Source organism: Dendronephthya gigantea, unplaced genomic scaffold, assembly GCF_004324835.1.
Source record: "Dendronephthya gigantea isolate DGI-Jeju-01 unplaced genomic scaffold, DenGig_1.0 000006F, whole genome shotgun sequence".
Taxonomy (NCBI): domain Eukaryota; kingdom Metazoa; phylum Cnidaria; class Anthozoa; order Malacalcyonacea; family Nephtheidae; genus Dendronephthya; species Dendronephthya gigantea.
In genome coordinates this window covers 1,644,030-1,662,789 of record NW_021163016.1, presented here as the reverse complement: position 1 = coordinate 1,662,789, position 18,760 = coordinate 1,644,030, and the positions used below count along the sequence as shown (strand labels likewise).

General features: G+C 34.7%; 1 protein-coding gene across 4 annotated transcripts; it reads right to left on the bottom strand.

Moving 5' to 3' along the window:
- Positions 1 to 852: 852 nt before the first annotated feature.
- LOC114516766 (adhesion G-protein coupled receptor D1-like) lies at positions 853 to 18,359 on the bottom strand. 4 transcript variants are annotated; one of them, XM_028536329.1, is made up of 18 exons: positions 9,216 to 9,421; positions 7,932 to 7,968; positions 7,300 to 7,608; positions 6,968 to 7,050; positions 6,411 to 6,603; positions 5,981 to 6,088; positions 5,809 to 5,869; positions 5,564 to 5,699; positions 4,770 to 4,907; positions 4,583 to 4,686; positions 3,910 to 4,024; positions 3,471 to 3,624; positions 3,171 to 3,237; positions 2,426 to 2,492; positions 2,017 to 2,102; positions 1,721 to 1,847; positions 1,326 to 1,367; positions 853 to 1,157 (listed from the first exon to the last, which is right to left on the bottom strand). In XM_028536329.1, exons 1-18 carry the CDS (start codon positions 9,285 to 9,287, stop codon positions 1,098 to 1,100), a joined length of 1,959 nt encoding a protein of 652 aa, XP_028392130.1. In that variant the 5' UTR covers positions 9,288 to 9,421; the 3' UTR covers positions 853 to 1,097. The 4 variants fall into 4 exon arrangements, with proteins under 4 accessions (XP_028392130.1, XP_028392133.1, XP_028392131.1 ...); XM_028536332.1 differs by having other exon boundaries at positions 3,471 to 3,531; XM_028536333.1 differs by lacking the exons at positions 853 to 1,157; positions 1,326 to 1,367; positions 1,721 to 1,847; ... (11 more) ...; positions 6,968 to 7,050; positions 9,216 to 9,421 and adding exons at positions 10,499 to 10,562; positions 10,894 to 10,935; positions 11,157 to 11,283; ... (11 more) ...; positions 17,452 to 17,514; positions 18,307 to 18,359 and having other exon boundaries at positions 7,557 to 7,608.
- Positions 18,360 to 18,760: the final 401 nt, after the last annotated feature.

The window sequence follows — 18,760 nt, the reverse complement described above, 5'->3', positions numbered from 1 at the left end:
TGCATACGAGGTAACTCTAGCTCAGGTCACTGTTATGAACTTACCAAATTCATTTCCGGTATCTGGATCTTCAGAGTTTTGTAAAAGAGTACTAGTTGGGGCAAAGAAAGACTCAAACTTTCTCTGCGCCATACCTTTAGACTATAGTAATAATTGGAAACTCAAAACGTGTGCACTGTGCAACGCTTCAAGATTTGCGGAGAAATTTGAATTTTCAGGGGCCCCGTGGTTCCTACGGCCATGAAATTTAACCAACATATTACTTTAGATGTTTATTAAAATTACACAAGATTAAAGCGTCTGGTAATGCGGTTCATATTACTTATATTATTATTTAGTAGTACAAAAGACGTTTTTGAAAAGAGACTTTTTTCTTTGTCTTCAATATTCCTTAGACCCGTCATGCACACACATAAACCATTTGCTGAGCTAAAGATCACGCGTGGTTGTTAGCTCAGCAAGTTACTCTCGTGTGCGGATAGTTTTTCGTGAGTAATTCGCCTCGAGAGCCAAGTTTCTCACGTGTGCGAATGGTTTTCAGGCTGAGATAACTGCCTCGCACGAGCTTGTAAGCTCAGCTGATAGCTCTCGTGTGTGGCGGGCTTTAAAGTGGTTCAGATTTTACAGTTAGGTGTATATGGAGTTGTCGGACGCGTAAGAGACATTAAAGGTCGACACAGACCGGATGCGATGCGGCAACGCGACGCGAGTTTTCAGAAGAACATGAATTAATTCCTGGAAACCAAATTAGGAATCTGTGGATGACAGAGCAGTCAAAATATGTTATCGTTAAAGTGAGAATGAAAAACTTTGAAAAATCACGCCGCGTTGCCAAATCGCGTCCGATCTGTGTGGGCCTTAAAAATTTAATTTATTGAGATAATGTATTAACATTCAGTTTTTTTTTACGTCAAAAATTTTGAGTGTAAGAATTAGCTGAAAAATGAACCTACAACCGAAACAGAGAGAAAAATTCTGGACAACTCTAAAGAGTTCAGTATATATGAGTACACAAAGTCTACAGGATTAACGTCTTGGTTGATGCCAAAGATTAAAGAACATGTTTTCATGAATAAGTACAATTTATACCTGCCCTATTACGTGGAATAGGAGGAGGTGACGTTGGGACCGATTCTCCGACCAATTGCGACACGAATCTGCAGTAAAATATATCACTGACTTATCATTTGGGGCTGATAAATCGCTGTGTGTAAACGGATGTCTTATATAATGCCCGAAACTCACAGTGTAGAGAAATGGATTCCGAGGAATAAAAACACTTATAACAGATGTAAACTATCATCACGCCGATCATGGGTACCCACCTCTCTGTTGCAAACCCCATAGAGGAGAAATATAAGAAATCCCTGAAGTGAAGAAACGAGGCTCTGAACGTTGAAGCATCATTAAATTGTGTTTTGTATTGTCACAAACACACAACAACTTATTTCTACTAGTATAGATTAACAGAATAATTATGTCATATCATTAGCAAGTGCAATGAAATTGCGACGCATACGCTTTTTAGTTTACAAAGAATATTTTTCTTTGGGATATATTCTCTGGAATGAATGAATACTAGTGATTTAAAACCTCTCTTTCCGTTTTGCTCATTTTTGCAGATTTGTTAGCTCTACCTCATATTTTAGGGGGTGGGATCCACTCTAAAATTAGAGCACTCAATTAACAATTAGTAAACAATTAGTGTGATGTGTGTTACCTGCAGTGATGCGAATATTGTGAAGAGATAGCGCCACACCAAGTCATCGCTGTGGAATGCAATGACACAGAAAGCCCAGGAGAGACCAAGAGTTGGAAATAATATCATAACACCTCGGGCTGCAGAGCTTTACGAAAAAACTAATTACATATTTGAATATTATGGTATTTGCTCAGTCACACACATGCATACATATCCAATATCACAGCCAGAAACTTGTGATAAAAATTAAAGCCCATCATCCCATTATTGAATTCTTATTGAACTTGTATGTGAGCCAATATTACAAAACTTACATTATCCTTTTCTTGGTATCAGTACATTTCGACTTCGAAAGACGAAACACTACACGAGCCACGGCGATAACAACAACTAGGGTTACCTGTAATGAAGAAAAACTCTATCTCAATTGTTTTTGAGCTGATAGCTAAAAATTTACTGGAAGTATTTCATACAATCAGCAAATTCATGTTTATTCACATCATGCAAGACAAAAAACGCAAATGATTAACGACGTGACTATTCGGCAAAGATGAAGATATATTTTAGGAGGTTAATTTCTCCCTTTGTTTCCATTATAAAATATCGTAAAAGGCTTATCGCCATGATTATTCTTATCAATCTTTTGTACTATATTTGACCCTTTTTAAAATCCAAACCCATCTTTGAAGGCAGGTTCCATTCATTGAGTAGAGACATACTTACCGTTACTACTATTATCGCTGGCGCCAAGAAAACCCAGGTAAAGTCATTTTCGTAAGATATCCAGCACCTGTGGAAAAACGAAGTTAAACATGTGAGTTGATCATTCCGAGACTAAATACTGAAAAAAAGATCCAAAAGAGCTTGATTAACTTATTTGATGCTATTCTGTTATTATTCCTATCGGAGTTATGTTTAAATTACACTGCATCAATTCATCTCTCTCAAAATATATGCCTCAACATGTGTTACCAGGTGATATGGGCCTGTGGGGTACATGTATAGGCACAATCTCAGACGGTGTTTCTGTTCCATGGCGTCTATAGGTGATTCGCAATTGCCGCCATCTTAGTTGATTTTTCAACACATGTGCACAAAGAATTTTTCGTCGTTGCCGTATATTTTAATACCCGCCCAATAATACAACAGAGATGATAAGCGGTTGCAAAATAAACAAGGAAAAAGTAAAACAACGCAGTTTGTTCTCTTGAAAAGCAGAAGTAAACATTGTAGAATCAACCAAGATGGTGAGAAATTACTAATTATGACGTCATATGCAAACCAGGAATACGTTAATATCTAAAGGATTTTCTTCTCTGCTTTGATTTTTCAGTTGTTTATGCGTAAACTAGCTATATACACGCCACCCTCTTAATCCAGCTGTAGGCTATAGAGTTTTTATAGCAATGATTTAATACTCGTTTGCGGTTTGCCATTGTTAAGGAAAAAGTTTTATACTTTCATTTACCATTCTTCTGTTCCATACATGTTCGTTTTTATTCCCGCGGTAAAGCCAACAAATATCAAAGGAAATCCTGTGAATTAAATTAGTCGACACTTTTTGTGAAATATCAAAAAACTCTTACTGGATGGTTTACAAGATCTTCCTTCAAAGTGCATAAAACGAAATTTTACTGGCTAATGCAACAAATTTTTGCACCTACCAGGATGTAATGGATTTCAATAGTACTAATAGTAGTTTTTACAGACTTTACAGACCTTTAGAAGTTAGCATTCAACATACAGTCATAAATATAAATACACTTACCCCAACCAAATATCATGAAATTTTTCATTCTCACAAACTCTCCACTGTACACAGAGATTAGCTTTAAATAAAGCATCACAGCTTCAAGAAATATCCATACAAAAGAAGCCAGAGAAAAATAATGCACTAAAATCGCCGCAACCTTGCAAGCGACCTGTCGAAATTGAAGAAAATATGAGTTTAGACCATGCGCCTATATTAACTGATTTGGGTTTGGATTGTAGGCAGGGGTATAAAACCCGAATAGAATGACTCTATTATAGCTTCGGCAGTGGGGTACAGATCTGAAGGAGCAGTTCGCCTGGAAATAAGATTTCTGGGATTATAACAGTTCTATATAGAAACTAAAGAGTTTTCAAGCCTTTCTTTGCACAGCTTGCCATGTTTTTGTTTCAACTTTCTTTAATAAATGCATGAATTAGGATCATGAACCTCTTACCTCATTCTCTGTGGCAACCCCCCCGACGAGAAAAACCAATTGGGTCAATCCTAATGCAATCTGCAAGTTGAAATGTACCAAGTGACGACTGGTGGTCAAAATCTTCAGATCTTTGCTAAAATTTGAAAATACAACGAAATTAAAATAATCATTATCGCAAATCAATTATGATTTTTGGCGCTTCACTCGATGCAGGTAAATTCTAGAGGTTAAAAGGGTCTTAATTTCTAGTGGAGTTATACACACTTTAAATTCAAGGCAGGAACACTTGATGGAAAAGTGAGTAACTATATTTAGCCCTAGGTCGATCCTCCGGCAGGAATCGATCCTACGCTTTTGCGATGCCGGTGCAATGCTCTTGCCACTGAGCATTGCACCGCCATTGACAGCTCATCACAACTATCTGAAAGCTGTGAAATGGCCATTTTGAGGCTTAAACTATCCACAAGGTTATTGATTTAAGCGATTCGTTTTTGCCGTGTGCAAGCTTTAAATATCTTGTGCCAGACATGTTTTTTTTTGAGTATTTATACATTTTTTTCTCGCCAAGTTTGTAGCCTAAGTATCGAGAGTTGCGGCAAAGTAGTAAGTGTATACCAATTCCCGCGGTGTCCATGCACGGCCTTCAGTCGATCAGCTGAGATAAACATGAGGACTGTATAAATATACTTACTACAGAACAACATAGATAATACACGAAAACAATAGAGCGGCCAGTGACAGCCCAGACCCGATATAATAAAGTATATCTAATGCCTTTTCATCAGAAGTCCCAATCTAAAATAAATAACATGTAAGCGAGTAATTATACAATACAAAAAAGAGAGACCACTTAAAAAACCTGTTCCTTCACGATCTACCTTGTCCGTTTTTGGAAGAATAACCATTGTGAAGCTTGTTAAATGACGAGCCAAGCATGTAATATTTTCTTCATAGACGGGACCAACACTCATATTTTTATCGCTCCATTTTTCACCATCCAAAAATAAGCATTTGACCTGAAAGGTTGAAACAATAATAAATAAACTTTTGTCCAGAATTCTTTCCTGGTAGATGGAATTTTTGTTTAGAAAAATGAACTCTATAAAGACTGAGACGATAATTTCGTAAGGTTATCTAGCCGCCATCTTTGAAGTAGAATTGGGCACCAGTGCTGCTCCCTTCCAATGTTTTTGGCAGCGTGAAAACAATAGAAATTGTCTGGAAATGGTGCCAATTCGGCCTCAAATTGGCTTCAAAATGGCGACCGAGTCATCGGTCCAGGTCACTTTAAGTTCACTGGGTAAGAATAATCTCAGAAAAAAGTTATTATCACACATAAAAAATATATGTTTTACAAAGTTTTGAAATAAGACATGCATAAACAGCTTATTACTTAAAACACCGCGTTCCTGCAATGCAAACACAGATATAAAGCTACAAGGCAAACACTTAGATATAAATCTACAATGCAAACATTTAGATATAAATCTACAATGCAAACACTTAGATATAAAGCTACGATGCAAACACTTAGATAAGTTACAAGGCAAACACTTAGATATAAATCTACAATGCAAACACTTAGATATAAATCTACAATGCAAACACTTAGGTATAGATCTACAATGCAAACACTTAGATAAACACTTGTAATACTAATCTTTCTCTTTACCTGTTCCTTAAGAACATTCTTTATCGTGTTGGAGAAGCTCAAAGATATTGTTTCATTGTCAAGTGCTGATAACAGTTGTCCATTTGCAATATAATCCAAGGTTATGATTTCAGAAACGGTAAGCGGGGACGATGTCCTAAATTACACAAATGAAATTTGCTTGAAGAAAAACAAAAAAAGAAATTGTGATATCCTGGATTTTTCGCGATTTTTCTGGTTTTGGTCATATAGCAATACATACGTACCACAGATTGTCCACGCTGACTGAAACATTCCTTAATCGATGGATAATCCGTTTCACAGTACCTATATCGTTCAAAATATCTGCTGTAGCGGATAACTTAGTCAGTCATCTCCATTGAAATCAGTGTATTATAGTGTGACGGGATAAAAAGTTTTAATATAGATATTACTCACAATTTCTCCGAATTCCTTGACAAAGCTTTCTAATTGATTTAAACGGCATTATTCCAGTCTTCTTCCATCCTCCGCGTTCAAACGAGTTCCATACGGTGATTTCCATTTCTATAGAAGAGGAAAAAGGGACAGTCATATAAGCTTCATACCAATGGCAATTTTCGTTGATTCAACAGGTTTCCCGTCGTTTTAAAGACATTAGACCAAAGGATCTGAGTTAATAGTAGGTTATTTATTATATATAATATATACGTGCATGTGTGCTCGTAAACCATTTGGAGACGAAAGTTGCATGAATATTTGCATGAACTTATTCTTGACTATGGTCTGCAAACAACATTCAAGACTAATATACTGTAGTTCGTGATACAGCAAGAAAATTCTTAGGATTTCTATTAACTGATAAAAATCAATGAAATCTGTCACATACTCGAACGACGTGCATTCTCTGCCCTGAGCGACTCGTCAGAGCAAGTTGAGTTGACAAGTTCGATCATTTTCTTCGTAAAATTGCGTAGAGCTATTAATTTTCTGGCTGGTTTTAGGTCAATAAATGGTTGATTTCCAGCTTTCGAACCCGTCTCACCAAGTTGTTCATTACGGAAATAGGATTGCAGCATTTCCTACAAAACATGTGTTCTTTTAAGCTTTATATGGCAAGTTTTTATAGTAAACATTGTTTTTTTAAATTTGCCTTTGTCAGTAGAGTTGAATGCCCTTGCACGATGTTATCTTCTATTTCATTATTTGACTAGATTCACAAAGTTGATATATTTTATATATTTAATTTATATCAATTAACAATCACTTTGTTTATTATTTCAGTGATGCATGGTAATGTAAATTACCAAGTAGATGCAAATCTCTGTACCACAAAAATAATTCGTTTGTAAAGCAACTGGCACTTCATGTCGCTGCTAAAAAACATATAGCTAAACTTTAAGTCCTGTTGTATCGTAATAAAATATAAACAACTATTATTCGCACCTTATGCAAGATTTCGCTTCCGCAAATGAACGGTAGACGATTATCAGAGGGGGTTTGCTTTGAAAGACTTTTGTACGATGATTCTGAAAATTATAGCATATAGATTATATTATAGTTTTTTAAGACACCAAAAAAAAAAACACAACACAAATTTTCATGGTAGCTAAATTTAGTTCAATGGACATAAAGTGATAAACAGTAAGGCCCAGCTACTTTTAAAAACGCTATTTTCTTTCACTAACATATTTTAAGGGATTTGAAAGAAAGGAAGGAAGAAAGACTACTGAAGCAATCAACAAAGAAACGCATGCATATGCATAATTCGATCTTACTTTTTGCCCTATTCTCAGGACAAATGGTGAAAGAGGAGTTGTTACTCTGCAAAATATTTCTTAAAATCTTCTTTTCACTTGCCCATCGACACCAAGTATTATTATTACAAGAGTTTTGATTCTGCATAACGTCAACACCCTTGTCTATTTTACATGCTTTCAAAATTCTTTGGCGGAATCTGTTTGCATTGTTTGAATTAGATAACTCTTCGTCTTCATCGAATTCAAACAACGTGTTGTTATGTTTTGAGCAATAGTTTTTCGCCTCTTCCAATGTCAAGCAAAGAGAAGTATTGTAATGGAGGGAAACTAGAATCGCAAAAAAGATATTGTTAATTTTACCAAATTTTTGTAACTTTATATGAAAGTCCTTGGTTTTTATATAATATTATGCTTAACTAAATTACTGTATTAAGGTTTGTTCGGACTTCAGACGATCCAATTTTGTCAGATACAGTTCATTTATATCATTGATAGTTTAATGTTAACGTCAATAAACAAGGTTCGTTCAAAATGCCAGAAATTAAGGGACGGTTATTTAACTGAGGAATTTCGCATTTAAATTTTTGTCTTTGTGATATTTTGTCTAATACATTTGCATTAGTCGCAAACCCCCCTGGTTTTCCACAAACCTCTTTTACATCTTTTGTCTTTGGATTTACTTCCTACCTGTAAAAATATTGCATTTAATTTTATTCACCTGCTACACGAGTCGACTGGCAGGTGAACCTAAATATCATAACCTGCTACTTGGGCCTATAGGTCAAACGTCGCTCTTTTCAAGCACCGAGCCTAATGCAAATGAATTAAAGTCTTTGTTTCAGCTTATTTGCATTAGGTTCGGGGCATGAGATGAGCGACGTTTGACCTAGGCCTTAGTTTACTCTGTTAATATATTCATACACCTGCACTTTTTCCGATCAAAATTAGTATTAATGAGTTTATGGACGATCCATTGTATTAACGACTTTATTACAGTTTCGATCATATCAACGTAGATTCTGATATACAAATAAATGCTTATTCTGCATTGCCCTCAGTGCATGAGAACTAGCGTTGTTTGCCGTCGGTTGGATTTGAAATATTTTAAACAATTGTCCGTCCGAATTATTCAAAATTAAAAAATTATAAATGAGCATTGCATTGGAATACATTTTGTGCATTTTGCATGTTTAGCATCAATAACATATTGGAAAGGCGACCTCCTCATATATAGAACAAACAAATATAGGTTTATTGGCCATTATAACTGCATGGCAAAAATATATACTATCGATGTTTCGACAGAAGGGCTTTTATCCTACTATAAAAGTTATATTAGTAAAACAAAGCCAAAAAGTAAATATATATTTTGTTTATATTTTAAGCAGTTATTATCGAATCAATCTATATTTTATTTAAAACGTGCTAAGGACTCATAAAAGTAGTATTCTAACTGTCGTTAAACAGCTGATTCGCCGACGTTTGTCGTTTTAAACTTTAAGCATCGAGTGCTTAAGGAACGATAGGCATGCAGCTGTAGTTTCTAAAACTTCGAAAATTCCTTTCGAGTAAGTGTGTTTTCTATACTGCCTATATTGGGGACCTTCAGATGCACCAAATCTACGACGCGGACGTGAAGTAATACTGTTGTTATTTCCGCAATTTCACAACAGGAATAAAAATTATAGACTTCGTTTGGGTTTGGTAAACAAAGTCAGAGCCGTATTGAAGGCAGCAATTAAAACGGATTAAAACTAGATTCGTATAACAATAGCGGCTGCTTCATGTCATTTCCGCGTCGTAGATTTTGTACATCTTAAGGTCCCTAATATTGTCCTAGATACCGGAGCCAATTAAGCGTTGATATTTTTGTGAAAATAAGTAAATAACTGTGGTTACAATACTGACAAGAAAATACTATTAAATACATATACCTTTAGACCAGATAAACAGCAGAGAAGCCAACCAGCAATTAAGAAATATAAAAGGTTTTCATGAGCGAGCATTGCTTGTCCTTATGTAGACGGTAAGTCCAATGTGTAAAAACACAAGATAAAAAGAGTATAGTGCAATTCTCTTGTGCTTAGCCAATAAGGAAACGATGATAGGGGTTTATATTCCAGATGGGATCATTATAATCCCAAAGATAACGGATATAGCAATACTAACGACTTAAATTGTTCAATGTGTCACTCACACACATCGAAGTGTGACATAGATATTGCAGCTGGCTAGTCTTTGAATACGTTATTTCATATATACCTTTTGGTAGTTACGTCATAAAAAACGAAGTCATGATTTCATGAATTTACTGTTACAAGTTAAAACCACTTTGAATGAAACGGATTTTAAAATTCACTATGACGAGCAATGGGATGAAAATCACTCTTCTTTCATAAAAGCACGAAATAAATTATTAATTCATTTTAACCGATTATTTCATTGATGCAGTTCAAACAACATATTTGTTAATTCCATTTGTTCTATGCAGTTTATAGGATATTATAGAATATCTAGATATGCATGCCCCCCGTCTAAACAAGGGGTTTTTCGCGGCTAGCGATGCACAGTGATGATCCATAAAGTTTCTGATATTAAATAAACATAAAATATGTTAGGAGCTTTTATTTATCTAAAAGCAGCTGTATACAATCTCAACAATATATAGCAGTTTATTTTACAAATTTAAATCTTGCAGCTTGGATGCATTGCTGTCACACTTGACATTAAATTAGATTAATTTATACTAAAAGTTTATTTATTAATTCGTGCACTATGATAAATTAAAATGAAATGAACGTAAAAACATGTACATATTTACAGCATGCACGACCGTTTTATCTCTAACAGCATGGAATAAACAAGTGTTTTATACTGCGAAATCTACTTTAAAGCGTATACATTTTAATAGTTATTATAATACGGTTTAATACTTAATCATTGTTCTTTAACTGGAGATACTTTTGCCGCCTGAAATAAATGCGTAATTTAATGTATAGAATAATATCAGAATTATATATTTCGGAATTATTTTCAGAGCTTAGCGAATGTTGAAAATAGTTGAAATACTTTATAGTGTAAGGCCTACAGTAATTATAAGAACAGACTAAAAAGTTATCATGCAAACTTATATACAACCAGTGGTAGCTAATAGCCAACATATTTTTATCCAATTGCAAAACATTAAACTATATTTTAACATAAATAATACCTATACCCTATGTTGTGGAAGAGGAAGGGTGAACTTCGTAGCCCATTTTCCGACCAACTGCTATGCGAATCTGCAAAAAAATCAACTTAAAATTGTCTGTGCTTGTCAACAACGCTGTATTATCAATTAACATCAGTTTTAGAACTTTAGTGCGTGTTGTTGATACCACTGCATGTGTATGATATAAGTCCAATCAAAGCGAATCCAATAGCTTAAAAAACTAATGGTTGGGGTCTCCCTTGAGGACATATAAACACAGGTTAACATTCGTCACGTAAATAACGTGCTTAAATGTATATCATTTGGCTTGATGAATTGCTATTTGTAAACGTACCATTTAATCTATCATTTTATGCACAGATTAGCAATAAAAGTATGTGATAAACACAACTGTTACTCACCTCTCTATTACAAACTCCATAGACGAGGAAGATGAGAAATCCCTAGCGAGAATTAAGCATTGAAATTCAATTTTTCATTATCAATATAAAATAACTTTTAAATATTTTTTCAGTTATTCTAGTTTAAAAATGAACATGCAGGTAACCTACAGTCAGTGGTGGAACTGACCAAAGAGAAAATAATGACCAATAATACGAAAAAGTTTTTTGTTGTGTGTTTTTTGTTATGTGTTTTTTGTTGTGTGTTTTTTGTTGTGTGTTACCTGCAGTGATGCAAAAATTGCGAAGAGATAGCGCCATGCCATGACATCGCTGTAGAGAGCGATAACACAAAAAGCCCAGGAGAGACCAAGAGTTGGGAATAACATCATAACACCTCGAGCTGCAGTGCTGTAGGAAAGATAATGAATCCAGGAACTATTTTCATGAACAGAACAAGCCACTATGTCATCATGCAAACATATAACAAAACTATAACGAGTTATTAGCTTGCTTGTGGTCAAATGTCACAATGCCATTTCATGAATATGCAATAAGAAGACTTACATTATTCTCTTCTTGGTATCGGTAACTTCGGCCTTCGAAAGACGAAACACTACACGAGCCACAGCGATAACAACCACCAGGGTTACCTTTAATGAATTGAAATTTGAGCTGATCGTTGACTCATCGCTTCTTAATGTTTTTTTTATATTTTTTATCGTCAATAACTATGTTTTCTGACTTTCCTCTGATAGAGTCACCGATTGCAGTTTTTTTTCTTGTTAGGCACGTCAAGACACGAGGAAAATGCTGTGCGAATGGAGATGGTGTTGCCATTCGGAAAAAATACATGAAAATATATTTTATGACTTCTCCCCCTCTGTTCAAGGATTTCCGAACCTAATTTCCCGACATAAAAGGATCTGATAATCGAATATTGCTAGTCTAGAGTTGAATAATTCGTGATCAATTAATCGTTTTAGGCCCATTTTCAAAAAGTGTGTTAATACTTACCGAAGCTATTATTATCACTGGTGCAAAGAAAACCCAAAAGAGACCATCTTCATAAGACATCCAACACCTGCATGTAAAAGAATGAAGTTGTTCTGTCTGTATAAGGACCTCAACATAACTTGATTTAAATTAGTCGCTACATAATCCCTACATTTTTCAACTCTCTGTAAGATATCCAAAAAAAGAACAATTATATGCATGGGCAAAATTTTACAGTGTATCTAACTTCGCAAGTGTCAATACGAAAGACACGTACAATTCACAAGCACGAGGAAAATGTCGTATGTGCATCTATCTTAGCTTTCTTAAAAAAGCGGAATGACAGCATTGGAAACAAGACGGTTATGCTTCACAAATCGAGATCATAAATTAGTTCGTCTAGCATTTTAGCGCTCGTTTAACATAAATCGTTAGATGTGGACGATGACGAACGACAAGAAAGAAGTTTAAATTTACCATTGCTCGGTACCATATTTGTCAATTTTTATTCCGGCAGTAAAACCAACAAATATCAAAGGGAATCCTGTGAATGGAATTAATGTTATAAGCTTATTTCAGTAGTTAAACATTAAACAAAATATCCACATATGCTTATTGGATGGCATATGAGATCCAACGGGAGATAAAATCATTGGGAAAAAAAATATTTAGAAATAAAATTGTGCATTAATTAATTTGAAACGACACGATGATATTGATAGTTAGCACGTAATAAAATCGTTACTTTAAATGTTCCATAATAGAGTTGCTATGGACCTTGCACATCTTTAGCATGCACATTTCAACACAATGATTAAAAAAATAGCCGCAGTTTCACGATTGACACAAAAGATGATTGATGTCTACATCAATACGTGGCACTTACCCCAACCAAACATCATGAAATTTCTCATTCTCACAAACTCTCCACTGTACACAGAGATTAGCTTTAAATAAAGCATCACAGCTTCAAGAAGCATCCATACAAAAGAGGCCAGAGAAAAATAATGAACCAAGATGGCCACAACCTTGCAAGCGACCTGTGAGAATTGAAGTTAGTATGATTTAGCTAAAAGCAAATACATTAATAGAATGACGGATGCGAGATTGGTTCGTATTGTGTTTCGATATTATATATATATATAGTAAAGGGGGTGAAAGCCTGACGTGTTCCATGACTCATTTCCCCCTCCACACCTCGCTGTTTTCAGCAGTTTTCTTCAGCTATGTCAAAATAAATTAAGAGCTTAATTATGCACCATAAACGTCTTATGGCCTATTTAGACCACACGATAAGTTGTACGCAATTATCATTCTGACGAATGCAAAAGAGTGCCTATGCCACAATCTTCATTCAATTTTGTTCCGGTTAGAATTTAAAGTATCACATTTGTACGTGTGTTTATACGTTCACATACGCCAGGGTACGAATCGTATACGACAAGTCGCACAGTGTAAGTAGACCATTACCTCATCTTCTGTGGCAGTACCTCCGACAAGGAAAACAATCTGTGTCAATCCCAATGCGATCTGCAAGTTGAAGTGTACCAAATGACGACTAGTCGTCAAAATGTTGAGATCTTTGCTGAAATTTTAAGATGCATCAAAATTGAATTTTCGAATACGATTTAGTCTCAAAACCAACAAGTTTATCAATGAATCATCAATAGAAAATGAATATTCATATCATGTCTGAAATACTTCTTTAAAAGAGCCAACCCTTGCAAAAGTTTGCTGCTTCTAAACACACTCTGTCAGTTAACTGGAGAAATAAAGACAGTATACTTACAACAAGACAGCATAGATAACACACGAGAACAAAAGGCCAGCCAGTGATAGTCCAGTTCCAATATAATAGATCATATCCAATGCCTTTTTGTTGGAAGCGCTTATCTAAATTAAATATATATGGTGACGAAGAAGCCAAAAAAACAGAACGGGTGCTCTCAAAACGTTTATATAAACGTTGTTCTACCTCGCCTGTTTTTGGTAAAATAACCATTGTAAAACTTGATAAGTGATTTGTCAAACACGTAATATTATCTTCATTAACTGGGCCCACACTCATAGTCTCATTGCTCCATTCATCTCCATCCAAAAACAAGCATTTCACCTGAAGGTTTGAGACAATCACAAAAACAAATGACTAGTTTATTTTTTATAGAGATAACTCTTTGCGTGTACTCTTTTTTACGTAACTATAGCATAGCTTTTAACTTGATCCTGATTTGATATAAAAATTCTTATAATTCTAGCCTAACTTTTCTGTGAATTCCTTACCTGCTCTCTTGAGACGTTTTTCAGCTGGTTAGAAAAACACAAAGATATTGTTTCTTCTAGTGACGATAAGAGTTGTCCATTTGCTATGTATTCCAGTGTTATGATTTCAGAAGAGGAAAGAGGGAATAAATCCCTAGAGAGATCAAGTAATTAGCCATTAAGCATATCGATGATGTAATTGAGAAAAATTTCCTATATAGCCACACTTCAACAATGAGAATACTGAAGTCACAAATGAGAAGCCTCGATTTCTGCCGAAAGACATTTGCATGCACGTTTCCGAGTATTCTATATATATATATATATATATATATATATATATATATATATAATTATATATATATATATATATATATATATATATAATATTCTATCGAATCACAATTTTCACAATTACATACCACAGGTGGCTAGTGTTTACTGTGACGTTCTCTTGTCGGATGATAATTCTTTTCACAGTGCCTATAAAATGGTCATGGTCGTATTTCACTGTGTAAATTAATTTCATGCAATTTGATTGAACGTACGATGTTTTTCACGTGTGAAAATATGCCATACACGGCTTTTGATTGGACGCACGCTTATGTAATAAAGATATTACACATAATTCAATACAAACTGGCCTAAAAAACTCAACTGACTAATTTTGGAATATTCAATTTCATTTGTTATGATATAATTAAAAAACAATGCGTAAAGCAAAGAATGTTCACCGGCCGAACACAGTCAGCTTAAGGACTTAAGGACTGTGTATGGGCGGTTTAAAAGGTAATAAATTGTAGATTATATTGCAGGATTTGTAGGTATAAATCTTCATTAGGTTGGTTTTGAGTGCATTCACATTAACATAGAAACATCCAAAGTTCGTGTTTTGTGCCATTTAGTCGTTAAAGCACAATTTAACACATAAATAAAATTTTGTTGATTAGTGATTTCATTGTTTAAATTGTAGTTTGCATTTCTGAATGTTTGGTGTGGATCAGACACATGTTTGACAAACAATTACATAATTTTCATGCATATCTGCTTGAAAACCGCCATCTTGAATTTTTATGAAAAGTGCTACAAAATGCATTGTTCTCTTTATTATACTCATTTTGAAATCAATAGGGTTTTTCTTGCAATCTGATTGGTTAAAAATAGTGTAATTATTTCTCAAATCGTACTATTTTTGAGCATTAATCACATCATTTATAAGCCAATAAGATTAATTAAAGCTCTGTACCGCAATAACCAATCAGATTTAGTTTTTCAGTGTAACTATCTAATCAAATTACAGGGGGAAATGGCACAAAATTTTATTATTTTTTGAATTTTTAAATGCCCCGCAAAATTTCTTGACAGCAGATCAAAATTACTCACATTTTACACCGTTTATGGTTCTTTCAGCCAGTAAATCGTTCTGAATTTGTTTAATTTTTTAAATGATTGTTTAATTTCACACAAAATTGCATTCCATGCACTCAGTGCAATTACTATTATTAATCTGAAGTTTATAATCACAATCTTTATCATCTGGCTCCCAAAACTAAAGAGATATGCTCAATCACATAATATTTATTGGCACTACCTTCATTTATAGTGAAAAGATACAATGGGCCGCATTTCGTTGGGGGCCACTTTTTTCTGACCACCCCTGTACATAATTATAGAAATCAATTCGACAAAGACACGCTTTTATTCCCGATTATCTGTCATATTGAACAGGTTTTATCCCAAAAAACAAAAATCGGCCAAACCATGTGGAAGGAGCTGGGATGGAGCTTGTAAGTTGCATATATTTAGCAGTTATTCTGCGAACTCGAGTCGTTTATGAGCTGATAGCCGACGAGGCGCGTAATGACTGTTTTATCATACACACAAACTTTGTCGCCCTTTCGGTGCATTTTGGTGCGCTATTATCAACAAAAGCTTGGATTTCAATTCACTCAACTCCCGAAATCTTTCGGCCATTTTGTTTACTTTCTCTACTAGACAGATAGGAGCTAATATCTGTCTAGTAGCCAACCAATGAGATTGCAGCATACCTCATTTCTGGCGCTTGTGTTATAATAAAGTCTGTTAGCATTTTGTCAATATCACATTACACTCATTAACCCTGACTCGTTCGCCACTTAATGTCTGTAGCAAGTGGCCATAAAATGGAAATAGCTTACAATTTGGCTGCCTTCCACAAATATTCCAAAGAGACTTGATCGGTATTGAGTCATTTTGGGAGAAATGAGACAAATTTCCGAAGAAGACTTCCATCTCTGAAAGAAAAGGAAGCGCAGGATTATCTAACTTCAAATCTTATGTCTTGAAAGTCTTATATTAATAGTCAATCCTAGCTCTAAGCAGATCTGGGGTGTTTTTTGTCAGTATATAATATGAGAACATTTTTCAGAATATTATATTATTTACGTTACCTGAACTGCCGTTTTTTTCCCTCCACGGCTCATCAAGGAAAGTTAAGTTGACAAGAGCAAGCAATTCCGAAATAAATGAAGAGGTGGGCGCTTTGCGATCCTGTAAACAAGAACAACAATGATTTAGTAAAATGTAACAACACAACAACAACGAAAAGCAACATAATAGGTATGCCATGCATATAAACATAATAACGAAAAAATGCTATACATGACAATAAGAAAATTATTCGAAGTATAAATATTAAAGCCCAACATAGTGCTTTCAGTAAAGCCATAAGAGACAATAGACCATTTGAGAATAAAAAGAATATATTTGGTAGTAACGTTTCGTCTTAACTTAAAGACTTCGTTAAGACGAAACGTTACTACCAAATATATTCTTTTTATTCTCAAATGGTCTAATTGTCTCTTATGGCTTTACTGAAAGCACTATGTTGGGCTTTAATATTTATACTTCGAATACGCTTCCCGCCCGGCACGTCTCTGGCAACAGTATACAATAAGAAAACAACAATCACTAGAACCGGAAATCAATAATATGCAACACAAGATAAAACAATAAACACTTTCTTGAACAAAAGCAAACCAGTCGTATTTTTACTTGTAGTTGACTATATATATATATATATATATATGTTGCCCGCTGCCCGGTTGTCATATAAAGAACAAATACACCTTATATATATATATATATACCGCTGTACATTACTGCAAACGGTAAACCAGTCTTAGAATGAAAGCGTTTTACACCTGTTTGCTACGGAAAATAAGCTCAAATTCTCTTCGATTCCGAATGAAATATTTTCATCTTACATTCCTAAATTCAAACGGTGGCATAAAATAATTCTTCCTAGGCAACATAAAGTTTACAAAAGAGATAAAAAGTTTTGACCTTCTGGTTTTCATTCCAAGACGATCTCCCAAAACAATTGTGGAATTCCGATGTCACCATTTCCTGCGAAACAAATAATTTCCTTTCGTGGTAAATGTCTCTAGTTTAAGTGCATGCATATTTGCTTTGATACTTTTATCGCACGATTTTGGCTCAATTCAAAAACAACATCCAATTTACAAGACGTTTCACGATTTATGATTATGATTTTAACCATGATCACGCTCATGATTATTATGTTTATGATTATGAAGTTGATAATTATTCATGTCTTTAGAAATCTATTGTTTTCACAGTCAGTGAACACCAAATATTAGCGTAGTGGCACTGGCTACGCTACTGGTAACGAATCACCGATAACGCCGGTCCATTACGGGAAAGTAATGGGCCGCTGAAAATTCTTCTCAGCTAATCACTGAGCTCCATTTCACCGGAAGTGACGCTTTCCATACAATAGAATTTCATTATCATTATCATTAATTATCATTATAATAACTCGAAATTTACATAGCGGGAAAAAATCGTCAGACTGGCTACGCCACTGTCCATTACGAGATAAAAAGCAGAGAAATCCAGAGAAATAACCTCGCTTGCTCGGTCGATCTTTTTGCACAAACCTCGCTCCTCGAGCTTGGTCTTTTCAAAAAGACCTCAGTCCGATATTTCTCGGTAAAAACGTTGAGAAGTTAATGATAATGATAATCATATAATCATGATCATGATCTTATATCCTGTTGCAGAAACGAAATCAAATTTAAATGACCAGTCGATGACATGAAAAACTTTCAGTTGTATTTCCTAATAAGAATTTCTCAATAATAAAGATCAACTATCGTATTTTTGTAGAACAATCACCTGGCTCCTTCTCACTTCGCAAACGGACGAGAGCTCTCCTCGACACATGTTGTTTTCATATCCGTCCATTTCTATATATAAATTGTATTGCATTCCATTCTGACAAAGTGATGACAATGGGTTGCTACGTTGTCCGATCTACCATTTCATTCTACTTAACCATTTGCCGCCGAAGGCGCGAGGTGGTTACAAGCGTATATTCACTGAGCGAAAGGCGAAGTCACTGAGGCAAAGGCGACTAGGTAATTTTTTTGGTATAAATTTTGAGGTGTTTACAAATAAGAATAAACACAATTTCATAAAAATTTATAATTACTTCAAATTTCTTATTTGAAAAAAAGCATCATAAAGTAATATTCACTGATCAGTGACTGATCACTTCAGAGACTTTTGACCAATCAAAATGTTGAAAATGAAGATAACAATAGCTACTTGCCTTCACAACAACATATTT